General features: G+C 28.9%; 1 protein-coding gene across 4 annotated transcripts; it reads left to right on the plus strand.

The window, feature by feature from the left end:
- Positions 1–5,388: 5,388 nt before the first annotated feature.
- LOC107261615 (potassium transporter 11-like) lies at positions 5,389–16,210 on the plus strand. Of its 4 annotated transcripts, none has more exons than XM_015722055.3 (9): positions 5,389–5,726; positions 6,058–6,391; positions 6,829–7,054; positions 7,943–8,188; positions 9,899–9,949; positions 10,074–10,334; positions 10,477–10,644; positions 13,536–13,790; positions 15,109–16,210. In XM_015722055.3, exons 2-9 carry the CDS (start codon positions 6,257–6,259, stop codon positions 16,155–16,157), a joined length of 2,391 nt encoding a protein of 796 aa, XP_015577541.1. In that variant the 5' UTR covers positions 5,389–5,726; positions 6,058–6,256; the 3' UTR covers positions 16,158–16,210. The 4 variants fall into 4 exon arrangements, with proteins under 4 accessions (XP_015577541.1, XP_015577543.1, XP_048228682.1 ...); XM_015722057.3 differs by having other exon boundaries at positions 6,207–6,391; XM_048372725.1 differs by having other exon boundaries at positions 5,389–5,705.
- The last annotated feature ends 1,234 nt before the right edge of the window (positions 16,211–17,444 follow it).

A 17,444-nucleotide genomic window follows, 5' to 3' on the forward strand; every position in this document is an offset into this window, starting at 1 on the left:
CTGACTTGAGCTAAGCTCTAATGCCAAATGGTACAAATTCTATCTATAGAGAAATGAAACCTGATAATAATAAGAATCATAACACGTGCTCACAAAAAAAAAAATTTACAATCTAGTTTAAAACAAACCAAATAAAGCTAGACCTGTTGTTTATAAAGAAACAAGAACCTAGATTATAAGATGCCATAATATATTACTTGGAAGATAGAACGATAAGTGAAATAGTCATTCGCCATGAACCTCAAGGTTCAATAAGAACTAATGTCATTGCTAGAGGCAAAGAGAATACTCTCTATTTATTTATTTCACTTAATTATTTTTCTCTGTAAAGAGAAAGATACATATATACAATCACTAAAATTAGACAAATCCTAATTCTGAAAATAAACAAGGTAATTAAACTATAATCATAAAACAAATAAATTTTGGGCTTAACTTGAAGAGTTTAGGCCAATTATATCAAAACAAACTAAAATAAAATACAAATTAAATTTGGACTTAAATAAATATAGCTAGAGCTTAAATACATTTTCAAACATTTGATATAAAATAAAACAAAGCTAGATAAACTAAATTAGAATCCAAGCAACGACGCCTATCCCTCTCGCACCACATGTCAAGATATTGTTTTCTAGAAGCTTAAAATTGTGATCCTTTTTAACCCTAAACCTAAGAGAACTAGTTGAAGCTCAAAATATGAAAGTTCCACATCGATTAGCTTTACAATACCTTTTGAATCGCCTTAATCCAAGTTTTGTAAAGTAAATTATGCCTAAAATAATAAGTAGTGCTCTAGAACTAGAAATCAACATTACTCAAACTATGATTTGGCTATTTTTGTAAGACTAACCTCAAAAAGGTCTAAGGTCTTATATCAATACATGATTCTCTAAGGTTAATTCCCCTTAGCTCAACCTTCAATATCTTATTTTATTAAAATGAGCTTTATCAGACAGCTACTTTAACCCGGATTGACACATGGTGTCATTTACCCTTGACGTATAAGACATGCCATTTACTCTTTTTGATATAAGAAATCGGTGGCTCAAATGGTACATTTATACTATTAAATTTCATGATTGAGCAACACCATGAGTATCTTTTTCTCTCTATAGATAGCAACGACTGTCTACTATAAAAGGCCTGACTAATGCACAATTTCGTACTATAAAGAGTCATTTTATCCTTTTCCAATCTGAAACAAGAACCTACTCAATTCAATCTATTCTTTAACTTAGGCGCAGAGGCTCTTTGCACACTGGCTAAAGACTTCTTTGTTCATCCGCAAGAATCAGTCTTATTGCAATTCAAGATTCATACATATTATTAATAGATTAGGGGGCATTCAATGCCTTCTCGAGCAACTTTGTTCATTTATATCCAACAATTAAGAGCAATTTAGGATTTAAATGGAGTTTTCCCTCTTTGATTGACAAGAAAATACGTAGACTAACGATAAATGGATAAAAAAACTAATGAAAGGGAGAAATAATAAACAAGAGATATATTGAGGAGTCTTTGTACAATTATAAAAAATAGAGGGATGAACTAGCATAAATGTCTAAATTCAGGGGGGGAATAAAAAATTTTGATGCCATGCGACATCTCGATCTTGAAATTCTTGGGAATATTCTTTGCATCGCAAATAAATTCCTTTTGTATGATTGGGAACCCAAAGTTGAATTAGGGATAAATAAAAACTCAATAGGAAGAAAAGTCCACTTTTTTCTTTTTCTTATTTTCAACAGCCAAATATCACAAGATCTATATTATTGATTTGTACCAACTTGATAATTTCTTTATTTAATTTAATAATAATAATTGAATTTGAATATATACCAATTTTTTAATTTACTATTTCTCTTGATGCCGTTATTTAAATTCTACTGTTTTTTTTTACTATATGTATAATTAACTAAGAAATTATATCTTTTTTAGTGTTGAATTACTTTCACTATTTGAATCCATGAAGCTATGAATTTAAGAAGGTTTTTGGGTCAACCATTTAAAATTATTTATTAATTTTCATGACGAATTTAAATTTCTTTGTATTTTATATTCCAATTGAATCATTCCTTTTAATTTAGAAATATTTTTAATTTAAATTTCATTTTCTTTTTTCAAAGTGTTTATATCATTTGATTCATAAAAAGTAAATCAATGTACTATTTAAACTCAGACTAAATTTATTTCAGCTTACTAATAAATTAAATAAGCAAAGATCAATCATAGTTCCAAACTGAGTTATTTTAAAGCTTTAGTTGGAAGTATGTAAAGGGTCCAAAATTTATATTCTATATGATTAATTTAGAAACATACACATATGATCAACATATATCCCACCATAAATAATTGTTTTTTTTTCTTTCAATCAACCACAATTAATTGTTAAACATATATAAAAATTGTTATTAAATCTTTTTAATGATAGAAAAAACAACTTTAAATAATTTAATTTATTTAAGCAGCTAATAAAGTTCATAAACAAATTTGAACTTATTTAAATCATTATCAAATCAAATTGAAGAATAATTAGATTATTCAAAGTCATGCTCGATTAGGCTTAAATTTAAAATAATAATAATAATAATAATAATAATAATAATAATAAGCTGGACATTTTAAAGATTTAGATATGTATACTCCAACATGAAATCTATCTAATGAATAATGATAATGACATAATTAAAATTTAAATTATGTCATGTCCCACTACTTAACTTGAAAAGACTGAATGATCTCATTAAAGAAATAAATAAAACCTTAACCCATATCTACTAGTACAATTATTTTCTTTCTTTTTTTTTTCTTTTTAATATTTGCACTTAATCACATATGTAATTTTATCTATGTACTAAGAATTGTTAAAAAAAAAAACAATTTAACATTTTAGACTTCAAAAAAAAAAAAAAAGAGAAAACAATGTAAACATTTTAGATTTCAAGAAAAAGAAAACAATGCAGCATTTTAAGGAATAATAATTTATGAGAGGTTGAATAAATTATAATAATATAACAAGAAGCGGTCATCTATTTATATTGGTTATTAAAATAATAATTTATCTCATGCATAAATGGAAATTTAGATTCTACATATCTATTTCTTAAAATAAACATTCTTATCACTAAAATTTAATTTAAATGTGAAAAAAAACTATATTAACTTTATAAGTATAAATATATTAAATATAAATATAAAGTCTTTTTACTGAAATAGAAAAAATTAATTTATTTATACTTGAGACTTAGCACAAGTAACAACAACAATTGTTCTTAAAAAGTGGAGGTCTTGAGTTCAAACCCCACTTCCGCACTAAGTGAGATTTCGTCTTTATAATGAGTGTAAAAAAATGACTATTTCTGTTTTATAGCTTATAGCTCATTAGACATTTTATAAATAAAAAGATAAATCTATTTTAATCATGTTGATAAAATTACTCATAATAAAAAATTTAAATATATTTATTTTTTCGATTTTATAGTCTTTCGATAATTTAAACATCATAAACATAACTACAAAGACTTCCTCAATGTCATTATCTTATGATTATTCATAATTCCTTTTAGAGAAATGTTTGCTAGATAGAAAGCTTAAGAATACTCCATAATCTTGATTGGAATAAAATTATTTTTGTAAAACAAAAATTTATAAATTCGATCTAAATTAACAGAAAAAATTAAATATTAATAAATATGTAAATTTATTTAATTTTAGAGCAAAAAGATATTTTAGCTTTCAAGTAAAAAAGCATTAAATCATAAAACTTAAAACAAAATTGGCTTACAAGAAAACTTTGAAACATAAGATGGTAACATATGATTAGCAAAATGTTTAGCAAACATAAAGACTTTAGAAAAATAATATCTAAATACAGAAAAATAATTCATCTATCAAATTTCTTTTGTATAATATAAAATACTAAATATTTTTTAATTAATAGAATCTAAAGTTTGACCCTACTTCTAAATATTAAAAGTTTTCATACATATAAATACCATACCTGAAATATTATATATGATTATATTAAATATTATAGGATCATGTGATAGGCTTTAAATATTAGCCACCTGTCCACTCTTAAACTAAATAACATAGAATTATCTTTGTTAAACAATTCCAAATAAATAAAACCTTACCTAATTACATATTAATTTCAATATTTATTCTTAAATTATAAAAGAATAATTTCCACATGTACTTTTTCTTCTTCTTTAGATTGACTCGTTATACTCTCATTTGTTAACATTGAGTCCTTACACTTTTACTTTTATAAAATCTAAAGATTTTTTTTATAGAAAATATAAATGATGTTAATTCAATATGCAAGATATATTATTTGGTATCCATATTTTTTAATTTTATAGATCTTAATTTTAAACAATTAAATTCTTAAATAAAATTATTTAATTAACTCAGTAATTTTAAAATTTGAATAAATTATATACTTTGTTTAAAAAAATAAAAAAAATCCTTTTTAAGTTATATAGTAGTGAAGAACATAGAAATTTATTTTATAATAAATATTCAAATTTTATGACATATATATGAATTATAATATTTTATTTGGTTATTATATATATATATATATATATAATTAATAAATATTTGATTTAATTATCGTCTTAATTGAATATCTCTATAATTACTATTAAATTTTATTTAGCTTGTTAAAGATTACATCTTTTCTATAATTATTTCTTTATAAATAGTTATATTTCTTTTTCTACTAGTTTATCTCTTACTTTTGTCAATTAAGACATATGTCTTAAGTAATAAAACTAATTTAATATGATAAATTAGAATTCTAAATTAAATAAATTAAAGTGAGACTTTATCATTTTAATTAAATTAATAATTTATTATTAAAATAAAAATATGATGAAAATCTAATCTATAATAAATCTTTATTATTTTTGCAAGCTAGAATTTAAATAATAAACGGAAGTAAAAATATAGAAATTTTATATTGTGAACTAATAATAAAAATAATTAATATATAAAATAAAAATTTAAAAATATAATATTAAAAATTTAAATTTTATATACATTAATAATACATATAATATACGCTCTTAACTACTATTATAAATATTCTAATTTTTATGAAATAAAATTATAAAAATTTAATAAAAAATGAAAATACAATAATTGAATACGAGTTATTCCAATTACTAATTTTGCAGTTCAATCATGCATAATAAAAATTAGAGAAATTTAACAGAAAAATTAAATAAGAACAAAACAATCATTCTCTCGAAGGAAAAGAAAAATTGAACTTCTCTTAATAATAAAAATGTAGAAAAACATTTATTTTTTAATTTTATTAATCTTTTTAACGTTTTAGACAATGAATAACCAAAACCAAACAAAAAAACTAACAACTTTCACCCTCTCTCTCTCTCTCTCAGTCTGTCAAAACTGGCAAATAAGTTTTTGTCAGCTAACTATTTTATTTACTTTGAAAGCTATGTGTCTCTGCCTCTCTCTCTGACTTCTGATTATTAGAGCTTCTCTTTCCCTCTCTCTATCTTTCTGTTTACGTGCTTCAAGCATCGACTTGGGTTTTGCTTCTTCTTCTTCTTCTTCTTCTTTTTTATGGTCTTTTTGGTTTCCTTTTTCTTTTCTTTTTTTGGTGTTGAGTGAACCAGGAAGCGGTTTTGGGTCCTGTGGCTGAGGTTGAATTGACCCCACTGAGGAATTTTTAGGTGACAGCACATAAATTTAATGTAAATATCTTTGTCTCTTTTATCATTGCAGGTTTTTTTTTTTTTTTTTCCCCCTGTGGTATTAGATGTTTTGTTGAGCAGTGAATTCAACTTGGTGTATCCTCAATTTGGTCTTTTTTTCCTTATTGAACAGTGAAAATTCAATTGCTATGAAGCTTCTTATTTGTTTCATTTACAGTTCTTTGTGTAGTTTATTATAGCTATTACAACTGTTTGTTTTATTCTCTGAGTTCCTTTTTGTTGCTTTTAGTCTCCTGCTTAATTTTGGATTAACAAAGATAAAGAAAGTATTAAATCTTTATTTGATTCTTTATTTTAATTCTATTTGTAGAGTTTTGTAGTGGGTTCAATTCTTTCTTGGTTTGGAAGGATGGATTTCAAGTGAACATTGGGTTTGGATCATTTTCTGGTGTTTCATATAAGTTGAATTTTTAGGATTTGGTAACTGGTTTTTATTTGGGATTTGTGATTGAAATCTAGAGAGTGAGAATTGTTTGTTAAAAGGATAAGGAACTCATTTTCAATCAAAAATGGAAATGACCTCAAGAACAGAGCTTGATGACGAAAGTGACAACAACAGAGGTAGTATGTGGGATTTGGATCAGAAGCTTGATCAGCCTATGGATGAGGAAGCTGGAAGGCTTAGAAATATGTACAGAGAAAAGGTGCAAGTACAGTTTTTTTCTTTTTGTTTTTATTTTTTATTCTTTTTTATAGAAAGTCCTCCCTTTAGTTATTAGACAAAAGTCAGTTGCATGTTCTCCATGTTGGGCAGCCCCTGCTTCTTGCTTTAATTGCTTTAAAGTCCAATTTATATACCCAGCTTGAGATTTCAATTGCAAAGGCCTTCTAGTTTATAATTTGCTCATTGATTGATTTCATGGACAAAAGAAGAATGTTCAATATGAATATTTAGAGTCTATGTGTTTTAGTTGAACTGGACTTTGATCTGCTACTTTATTGACTTTAAGTTGAAGTATTGTATATCTGAGAATTTCTATCTTGAGTTATGCTCGTTATGATTTTAACTAAGTAGATTCTGAGGATACTGTTGTTCTTCAGTTGGTTTTGTTTTCTTTGCTTATACATGCAATTCTTTCAGAAATTCTCGCTGCTTTTGCTTCTGCGGCTTGCATATCAGAGTCTTGGAGTTGTTTATGGAGATTTGGGCACTTCTCCATTGTATGTGTTCTACAATACATTTCCTCATGGAATCAAAGATCCGGAGGATGTTATTGGAGCTCTCTCTTTGATTATATACTCTCTTACTCTTATCCCACTCCTCAAGTACGTCTTCATCGTGTGCAAAGCAAATGATAATGGTCAAGGTAAACCAATCTTGATTCATGACCTTCTAAAGTCAATAAGGGATTGGACTATGCCATTCCATGTTTGGATTTTGTTTTTTTCACATTTTCATCTGTATTCTTATAAAGCTAAATGGATAACAAATCTTAGGTTATTTTCTCTTGTATGTTGTGCAAATAATGTCAGTGAACCTAATTTTCTAGATTCTCCTTTTATTGCCTAAGATTTAGGTATTTGGTCAAATTTTACTCTTTTAATTGTTGTCTTTTCATGTTTACATGCTTTTTAGATGAAATCAAACTGTAATAAATACAATTATGACCAATAGGAAACATATGGCTTGAGAGTATTGATATAAGTGTAATTGTGTAATCAGATTTGAGAAAACAGTATATTCCTGTGTGTATTCATTCATATATATATACAAACACACAAAGCCAATCCTACTTTAGGAAGGACAACTATTCTAATTCCTATAATTCAGCTATATCAAATCTTCCTAATCAACATATGTTGCTATTTTGTTATTATACATCCTGTAATAATAAGAAACTGAGAAATGAAAGTTGATGCTTTATGCATCCGTTGTTCCATTTTCCTTTTTTCCCTTTTACCCAATGATGTGACCCGTATCGACTTCTTATCTTATTTAATTGCTGTATTAATGCTACAAATAAAGCTGAGTTTATATTCCACAGACATTTGTTTAAATGCTATTCAACTTTCAACAGATTGTGAAAGCTATTTCACTTTTTAAAATTAAACACTGTATGTGCATTTTTTAACTATTATTGTTTACCATATGAATTCAACCATATTCCTATTATGAATAATACTTAATTGTCTTCCTCTTGATGTTAGTCATGCACCTTTCACGAGGAACTGATTTTATACTTATTTGTGAACAGGTGGTACATTTGCTCTTTATTCGTTGCTTTGTAGGCATGCAAAAGTAAAAACTATTCCAAATCAACACAAAACAGATGAGGAGTTAACAACGTATAGTCGTTCTTTTTTCCATGAACAATCATTTGCTGCTACAACTAAGCGATGGTTGGAGAGACAACCTTCCAGAAAGAATGCCCTTCTTATTCTTGTCCTTGTTGGCACTTGTATGGTGATTGGGGATGGTATTCTCACTCCGGCTATATCTGGTAACTTCATGCTAACTGATTTAACCAATTTTGTATCTCTTTATGTTCATACCTTCATAGATATCATGTGGATGCATTTGCTTTAATAGCAACCTAGTAAGTGGAATTGCAACATATAGTCATTCAAGCACATAATCAGATGTAGTTTTGATTTATAGTCTTGCCAACATTGTTGATTCATGGGGTAAGTACTATTTGCCCCCTGTACTTTTCTGTATTATACTAGTTACCCCCTAATATTTAAAATTATATTTCTTCATCTTTCTATTTTGTAATTTTATACTAAAAACTTCTTCTGTCAGAGTTTACGTTAAACAACTTTAACTAGGTTTGATATTATACTATTTGCTCCCTTATATTTGGTATAATATACAAATTGCCCCTTATAGCTTATTTATTATACTAGAACCCCCTAATTTTTGTGGAAAAATCAATTTTAGTGTCTGTACAAAGATAATTAACTAGTGTTCTTTAATTATTTTAATTTCTAGCGTATTAAATTCTAGTAAAATATAAATATTTTAAAAGTACTTACATTTATCAAAATATTGAAAATTCATATAATTTAACTTAAAATAAAATAGATAATATTCTTATTATTAATTTTGTTACACTTGAATTGTAACTTTGATAAGAAGTTTTAGGATCAAATGATATTTTTTTTATCAATTTAGTTCTTTAATTGCATTGATTTTCAAACACAAGGGGATTTTAATGCAATTAATAAAATATAGGGGGCAATTTGTATATTACACAAAATATCATGGGGCAAATAGTATAAAGCCAAACCTAATTAATGATTTTCTAATGGAAATTCTGACGGAATGGGTTTTTAGTATAAAATTACAAAATAGAAGGACTAATTTTTAAATGTTAGGGGATAACTAGTATAATGTAGAAAAACAAAGGGGGCAAATAGTAATTATCCCTTAACTCATCTAGCGTTTATGTCTTAGGAAGAACTTATAGCCTCCATTTTCAGATATCTCACTATACCTACTAATGGGTCATACTCCCATTTCAGTGCCTTTAAGTAGGAAAATATGATGCTTTTAGGAAAAAACATCACAAAGACATATTTTCCTAATTTAAATCTGTAGCGTGTGACGGTGCTCTAATCTTTTTCTTTTCCTCTACTTTAACGATCAATAATTGCTTCCCATCATGGAAAAATGACCTATTTCACGTGTGTATGTAAAAATAGGCAAAGACTATTTGGAAGTATAAAATGCACTAGAAATTTAAGAACCTATATAGGTACCTGAAAAGAAGTATTAAATCATAACCCCGGAATTTTTAACTACTTGAAATGATTTTCTTACATAATTAGCCATTGAATTTTTCAATAGAGTTCTGTAAAAAGTGTTCGAACACTTGATAGTTTTTGGGGAATGCTGGCTGAAGAATAACCCGAATTTGATTCCATTTCCATTCTTGACTTGAGATACTGAGTGGCACTGGTAACAGAATGAATTCACAACTTAATTTGAATCCCTAAATTTAGAAAATCACAAAGATAAGAGTTGGACCCCTTTTAGTCTCATGACCAGCTTATACCATGTGCTCATGATATATATCTAAGGTCATTTCGAAATGTTTTCTGCAACTATGAGCTTATAATATCTGTGTCATTGCTGACACAAGCATGCACACACACACGTATACTTTTCTAATTACCACGGGCATGTTTAACCACACTACTTCTTGCAGTTCTTTCAGCTGCTGGTGGGATCAAGGTAGACCACCCACATATGAGTAATGGTATTTTTTCCATTTCTCAAAATTGATATATCTTTGTCCTTACATCCTTTTCTTTGCAGCACGTTCTGTTGGTTTAACCTCCATATTCTCCACCTGTAGCTTGATTTTTATTTTTTTTGCGCAGATGTAGTGGTAGTTGTCGCTGTTGTAATATTAGTAGGTTTGTTTAGCATGCAACACTATGGAACAGATAGAGTTGGCTGGCTCTTTGCTCCTATTGTGCTGCTTTGGTTCCTCTTAATTGGGGGTATTGGAATATACAACATATGGAAATATGACATTAGTGTTCTGAGAGCTTTTTCGCCTGTATATATCTATCGGTATTTGAGAAGGGGAGGTAAAGACGGTTTCACCTCTCTTGGAGGTATTATGCTTAGTATAACAGGTAATTATTCATATAGTTATTTCATAATTATTTTTCATAGTAAATAACTGATTTACTCCTCTTGCTTTTGTCCTGTCTGATATTCCTCAAGATTGTTTATCTTTGTGGCAGTATCTTGATTACTGTTAATCAATCATTACAGGTACAGAGGCACTCTTTGCCGACTTGGCCCATTTTCCAGTTTCAGCTGTACAGATTGCTTTTACAGTAGTTGTATTTCCATGCCTTCTTTTGGCATATTCTGGACAAGCTGCTTATCTTATTCAAAACAGGGATCATGTGGTTGATGCATTTTATCGTTCTATTCCAGGTTTGATCTGATTATTCCATACATTTTATTTCATGTCAAAGAAGCTGATTACTATTTTAGTAAGGATAAATTGCAAAAAGAAAAAAACACCTTTGCCCTTTTCGTGAATTTAATTTGACTTTTTTTTTTTGGCTAGGCATGCACAGAGTTTTTTAATTTTTGCAATTTAATATACCGATAAAAAATCCAGCATAATCTTGCTGGCGCGGCAATCAGAGTTGGCTGAGCTAATCAGCATGGATGCCATGCAGAACTCCCAGTTTTGCCTATTTGCAAAATTGTTCAGAAACTTTGGAGTCTTTTGCAATCTAACCACAACATTTTGATTCTGGCACAAGTTTTTCTTTTTTTCTAAGGACTTGGGAGCATTTGGTTTAATACTTTCTGAGAGTTATTTTTAGTTTAGGATTAAAATATTAGGTTAGTCAACTTCAGTCCTTGGCTATTTTTAAATGTTAGGGGGTAACTAGTATAATATAGAAAAACACAGGGGGCAAATAGTATTTACTCATTTTTATTAACATCTGCGGATGAAGGAAATCCATTTATACTATTCTAACAAAATTTAGAGGACAATTGGGAGGAATAAGGCAATAAGTAATGTTTATGATATATAGGGGCACAAAGAAAATTTTCCCATATACCAATTTAAAAATAATTGTGGGGGCAATGGGGCAAGTGTCCTTATTGCCCCACCTGTAGATCCATTTGTCCTCAATTGAGATCAAATTATTAACTTATATGAAGAATTAGATTAGAATTTTAATACTTAGTTATGATTTACACTTTTACAATTAAGAAATATTTAAGTGAAGATGTTTCATGATTAATACTCAATACTTAACATAATCTAAACTTTACTTTTTCTCTTTATAGGATATGGGCACACATGCTTTACCTGCATTAATAATTAGAATTATGTCTAACATTAAATTGCCTAAGTTTCTTATTGGTTTTTCTAGACTAACTTATACTCTCTATAAGATAAGAAAATTTATGCTTCACATTTATGATTTATTAATCAATTTTAGTAATTTAAAAATAACTTTCTATCATCATAAAAATATAATGGTTTGTTAATTTGCCCGTCTTATTTGATTTTTTCATTCTAATTAAATGCATAATTTCCTTATTACAATAAATTATATATTAAATTATTCAATGCTTTTTAATTTTTAATCTCTCTTTACTCTTAGTTTAGTTTATTATTTATTTATTTTAGTTGAATTGTATTTAAAAGGTTATCTATATTTGTATACCAATTTGCCAAATTAAAACTTTGTGATGAAAATTGCAAAAAAGCGCTAAAGTTTGTGATTTTTGTTTTGGCAATTAGGCAAAACATGGGTTTTTTTTTTATGTGGCATCCACGTGAATTAGCTCAAAATCAACTCTTGTTGCCATGTCAGAAAGATTATGCTGGATTTTAATCAATGTATTGAATTGCAAAAATTGAACAGTTCATGCACGATAATGCAAAAGTAAAAGGTCATGTCACATTCACAAAAGTTGCTAAAGGTCATAATCTATTTATTTATTTTGCAATTAGGCCTTTTAGTAACAGTTGTCTTACAACCATAGAAAAACACTTTTAGTCACCACTAGATTCCTAGTAGGATAAAACAATGTAACGGTAATCATTTTATTTTCTTTCCCTTCTCCTTTCTTATAATTATAGAACTATTTTCCACTTCATTATATATATATATATATATATATATATATATATATATATATATATATATATAGAGAGAGAGAGAGAGAGAGAGAGAGAGAGAGAGAGAGAATGGAGTGGAAATATATGCAATTGAAATTGTTGTTGGAATAGGGTTCTCAGTATATTAGTGTGTTTGTCTGGGTGACCTGAACTAGGTAGAAGGAAAGAAAAGGAAAGGCAATTCTATCAATAATGGGTGGAATCAGTAAAAATTATTCATTACTACAATGGCATGGAGAACAGCTTCAGTGGCTGCTGATTGATTAGCCAATTTGGGTTTTAATTTTGATTTCGGATGATTCTCCTCTGATTTGTGCAAGCTGCTGATGGATGGTACAACGAGAGTTGCTTGGATTAGGAATGTTTCTTTGTAATTTAAAGTTTTAGTTTAACCAAAAAAAAAAACAAATAAAAAGGAGTAAAAGTTCATATAACTTATCTCAACTAGTCAGGGAGTAGGACTTGGCTGACTTGTGTTGAAGCATTGTACATAGACACTTGGACCAAATCAGTGGGAACTAGGCCATTTAATATAGTATTTAATTAGTATTCAAAGATTTCATAGTATAAAAAGTTTGTTAAGAGTTTCATCCTTGTGGGGTTGCATGTGGATTTCACAAGTTCTTTTAATATGGGGTAAAAGATGTACACAACTGTGAAACAAGTAGGCTTTTTCCAATCTTCATAATTAAATGAAGAAGAGTAGCTTACAGTTAAGGTGTAAATGTGTTAAATTGCTGATGAATTACTTGTGCTCAGCCCACAACATATTCGCATTTGACTTTGGCTTTTGCAAATAAAACTTGAACTTGAGTATTAAAATATTCGACTTTAGTGGCTTAGGACTTTTTAAGTGCTGTAATTTATGAACATGTTTAAGAATTTTGATGATTTCAAAATGGATGTATGGAATTATAAGGTTGAATTAGATAAATAAATTACATTTGTAGGAAGGTAAAAATGGTACCTACTAAGCCTAGTTGAATCTGGGTATGAAAATATAATCCAATCAAATTCAAATCGAGTTCGAAAAATATATTGTTTTACTTGGCTCAGTTTGGTTATTCCTTTACTACTGACGCAGCTAAATTATTCTATTTTTATCTTTTACTTTTTACAACTCCTTAATAGTAGCATTGCTTCTTGTCCATTTCTTTTTGCTAATTTCTTGCAGATAGCATATATTGGCCAGTGTTTATTGTTGCAACTGCAGCTGCTATAGTTGCAAGTCAGGCAACGATATCTGCAACGTTTTCAATAATCAAGCAGGCTCATGCACATGGTTGTTTCCCAAGAGTCAAAGTTGTACATACATCAAAGAAGTTCCTTGGCCAGATATATGTTCCTGATATAAATTGGATCCTTATGATTCTTTGCATTTGTGTGACTGCCGGGTTCAAGAATCAAAGCCAAATTGGAAATGCTTATGGTAAGTTACCCTCTCTAAATGGTGTTAAACTTTTATCTTTTTTTTTCCCCTCCATCCATTTTATTTTGTTTTCTCTGTATCTGAGTCAGGAAGGTAATGCTAAGTCGTGCATGTTAGAATTTGAAGGAGTGATTTTTATACATGCGTATGTAGGGTCTTAATTCGGGAGCCTCCTTCTTTCTTTTTTTTTTTCCCCAGTTAGCAGAGGAAGATAAATCTTGGTTACTGATTTTAAATTTTAAATAATTAGGGCCAAACAGGAAACTAGGATCTGTCACCTTATCTCCTATCATGACCAGACAAATTAAAAATCAGTCAATTCAGATCAGTAAATTAAGACAGAAAGCAGATTACTGATCTGTGTATACCAGTTAAATTATCAATATATATACTAAAGCTACAAAAGCAAGCAGGCGTTCAGCACCTCATGAAAAACTAACTTGCCCTCATGAAATACAGTTCCTTTTGTTGTTTTATTATCACACTTGGATTTTTCCACCATTTGTTGTGTACTCTTCATGTCTCTTTTATCTTTATTGCTACCAGGTAGACGAGAAAAACTGCTTTTGGGGTGGGCTTTAAAGAGAAAAATTTTGAAATTAATTTTGTAATTTTGTTTTCTAACTTAAAAAAATAATAAAATTGGGGTGCAGTTCTATATTTTTGGAGCGTAAGTAGTGCCATTTAAAGAGGATTTTCTTTAGTGATTGTTTTGGCATTATTGAATAATACATAGCTATATTCTCTTTTTTAAAGGAAGTTCTCCAATATTTCCTACAGTTTACAAATAAACATAGGGTAACTTGAATTACCCCTCATGAGGTTTGCTCTTTTAATTCCATTCTTAAATATAAAGTTAGTACTTTCATCTCATGTATATACAGTTCCACATGATAGCCTTTTCAGCCATCCGTAAGGTCGAAGTATATATAATTAGTTAATATTCGGAGGTGTCATTTCTATTAGAAAATAAAGTGTTTTATACTACAAATATTAGGGACCAATTTGCTATACAAAACAACAAGTGAGGGATCAAATTGTAAGATAGTATATACTGTGTTATACTCGAGTGGTCTTTTTTTGTCGTTTCATATCCTACTAATTGACAATCAATGATCATTTGGGTGGGGCATGAAAAGTGTTATTTTTAAAATTGCGGGAATGTAAGTGTATAATAGGGCAAACCTTGGAGAGTATCTGTAGTTATCCATTAACATATTAATACTCCAAGAACCTTTTTTTTCAGTAATTGAAAACTGTCCACACTAGTTATTTGATACATTGCAAGTAAACTGAACAAAAATGTTTTCATCAACAGGGACAGCTGTTGTGATCGTCATGCTGGTTACCACATTGCTCATGTCTCTAATCATGATACTAGTGTGGCGCTGCCATTGGATTATTGTCCTGCTTTTCACAGGCCTATCACTGGTTGTGGAATGCACTTACTTTTCTGCTGTACTCTTCAAGGTTGATCAAGGCGGGTGGGTTCCCCTTGTAATTGCTGCAGCCTTTCTGATCATCATGTATGTTTGGCATTACGGTACACTGAAACGCTACGAGTTTGAGATGCATAGTAAGGTTTCCATGGCATGGATTGTTGGTCTTGGCCCTAGTTTAGGACTGGTAAGAGTTCCTGGAATTGGACTCGTGTACACCGAGTTGGCAAGTGGCGTTCCCCACATCTTCTCTCACTTCATCACAAATCTACCTGCTATCCATTCTGTTGTTGTTTTCGTCTGTGTGAAGTACCTTCCTGTCTATACAGTTCCTGAAGAAGAGAGATTCCTGGTCAAGCGCATTGGGCCAAAGAATTTCCATATGTTCCGTTGCGTTGCGAGGTATGGCTATAAAGACCTACACAAGAAAGACGAGGATTTTGAGAAAAAACTCTTTGACAACCTCTTCTTATTTGTCCGGCTCGAGTCGATGATGGAAGGATGTTCTGACTCGGATGAGTATAGTTTATATGGTCAGCAAACTGCACGCTCGAGGGAAGCTTTACTCACTGATAATAATGGAAATACAACTTGTTCTGCAGCAGACTCCATATTTTCATCGGTCGACTCAATCATGCCCGTCAAGTCACCATTACATGCTAATCTCACCACTGGGTCATCAGGTCAAACAAGCAGCAGCCAAATGGAAGTTGATGAGTTAGAATTTTTGAATAATTGTAGGGATGCTGGGGTGGTGCATATACTAGGGAATACAGTGGTGAGAGCAAGAAGGGATTCAAGGTTCTACAAGAAGATAGCTGTTGATTATATTTATGCATTTCTTAGGAAGATTTGTAGGGAGAATAGTGTGATTTTCAATGTTCCTCATGAGAGTCTCTTGAACGTTGGACAGATTTTCTATGTATAAATTTTTTGGCTGTTATGGTTAATACAAACAAGTAGGTCATATTTTCTTTCTAATAATTTGCCTAAGTCATTAGAAGACAAGGATTATGCACTATGGTCTTGAGGCTTTAATAAAAACTAGGCAGTAGCCTGCACGATTGCGCACCAGATTATTACAGATAATTCTTTTTTTTGTCTTCTTTGTGAATTTGCTACTCATTGCTAGGAATGTAAACCGGTCGATCAATTTTTGAGCTACTCGACTTCAACTTGTAAAATACTTAAATTTTGAGTTTATGGAGTGGGGAGTAGTTTTAAGTAGTATAATACTCGATTCGGATATTAGTTTTTGACTTTTATATAATTTAAATATATTTATATTACTAATCTTTTACTCACTTGCGTTGAATGTGAAAATTAAGTATTTAACTCGTTATTATTCAATATATATATATATATATCTTTTAATTTAAGATTATAAGTATATTTAGTGTTAAAATAATGATAAAATTCTTTTATTATAATAAATTTATTTACATATAAATTAATTTATAATTTATACAAGTTATATTAATTATTTTTATAGCTAGTAATAAATAAATTTAATATATTATTAAAAAAATTTAAAGATTTACATATATGGTAAAAGTATATTTATTTAATAGAATAATGTGATAGCATTGAAAAATATTATTTCTAATAAGGGTAATGTAATAGGACTCTTTCTATTTGAGTTTTTTTTTTCATTAAATTTTTATTCTATTGAACCTTTACTTATCAATTTTTTTTTCAATCTTTTTTCTTCTCTATTGTTGTCTTTTTCCTTATCCGATATATATTTTTCATAAATTAATTATTATTATCATCATAAAATTCGTATTTTATCGATCACAACATAAAGTTGTAATAAAATATATTATCAATAATATTAGTTAAGATACATCTCAACACATTTGAAGCTTAATTACATTCTCACAATCATAATCAAAATAAAACAGAATACCATTAACTAATGTCTTAATCAATACATGGCAAAAACTTATTTGATAGTGCTCCATGATATATTATTATAGGATAACAACAGTAAACTATATGTAAAACTGACTTAATTTGTCAAATAGATACTAATTATACCAAAGCTTATAAATTATATGCATAATGAACCCATTAAGTCAACATAATAATAACATGTATTTAAATTGTAATAATTTTTTCATTTCTTATAGAATTTTTTGATTTTGACAATGTTTTAATAACCACATGATAATACATGCGGCCAAGTAATTTATTGATGAAAAATATGCAAAAT

This window comes from Ricinus communis, chromosome 4, assembly GCF_019578655.1.
Source record: "Ricinus communis isolate WT05 ecotype wild-type chromosome 4, ASM1957865v1, whole genome shotgun sequence".
Lineage (NCBI taxonomy): Eukaryota > Viridiplantae > Streptophyta > Magnoliopsida > Malpighiales > Euphorbiaceae > Ricinus > Ricinus communis.

Coding starts and splice junctions, on each gene's coding strand:
- LOC107261615 (XM_015722055.3), top strand. CDS start 6,257: ATGGAAATGACCTCAAGAACAGAGCTTGATGACGAAAGTGACAACAAC. Junction 7,055..7,942: donor AGCAAATGATAATGGTCAAG/GTAAACCAATCT, acceptor ATTTGTGAACAG/GTGGTACATTTGCTCTTTAT. Junction 13,791..15,108: donor CCAAATTGGAAATGCTTATG/GTAAGTTACCCT, acceptor TTTCATCAACAG/GGACAGCTGTTGTGATCGTC.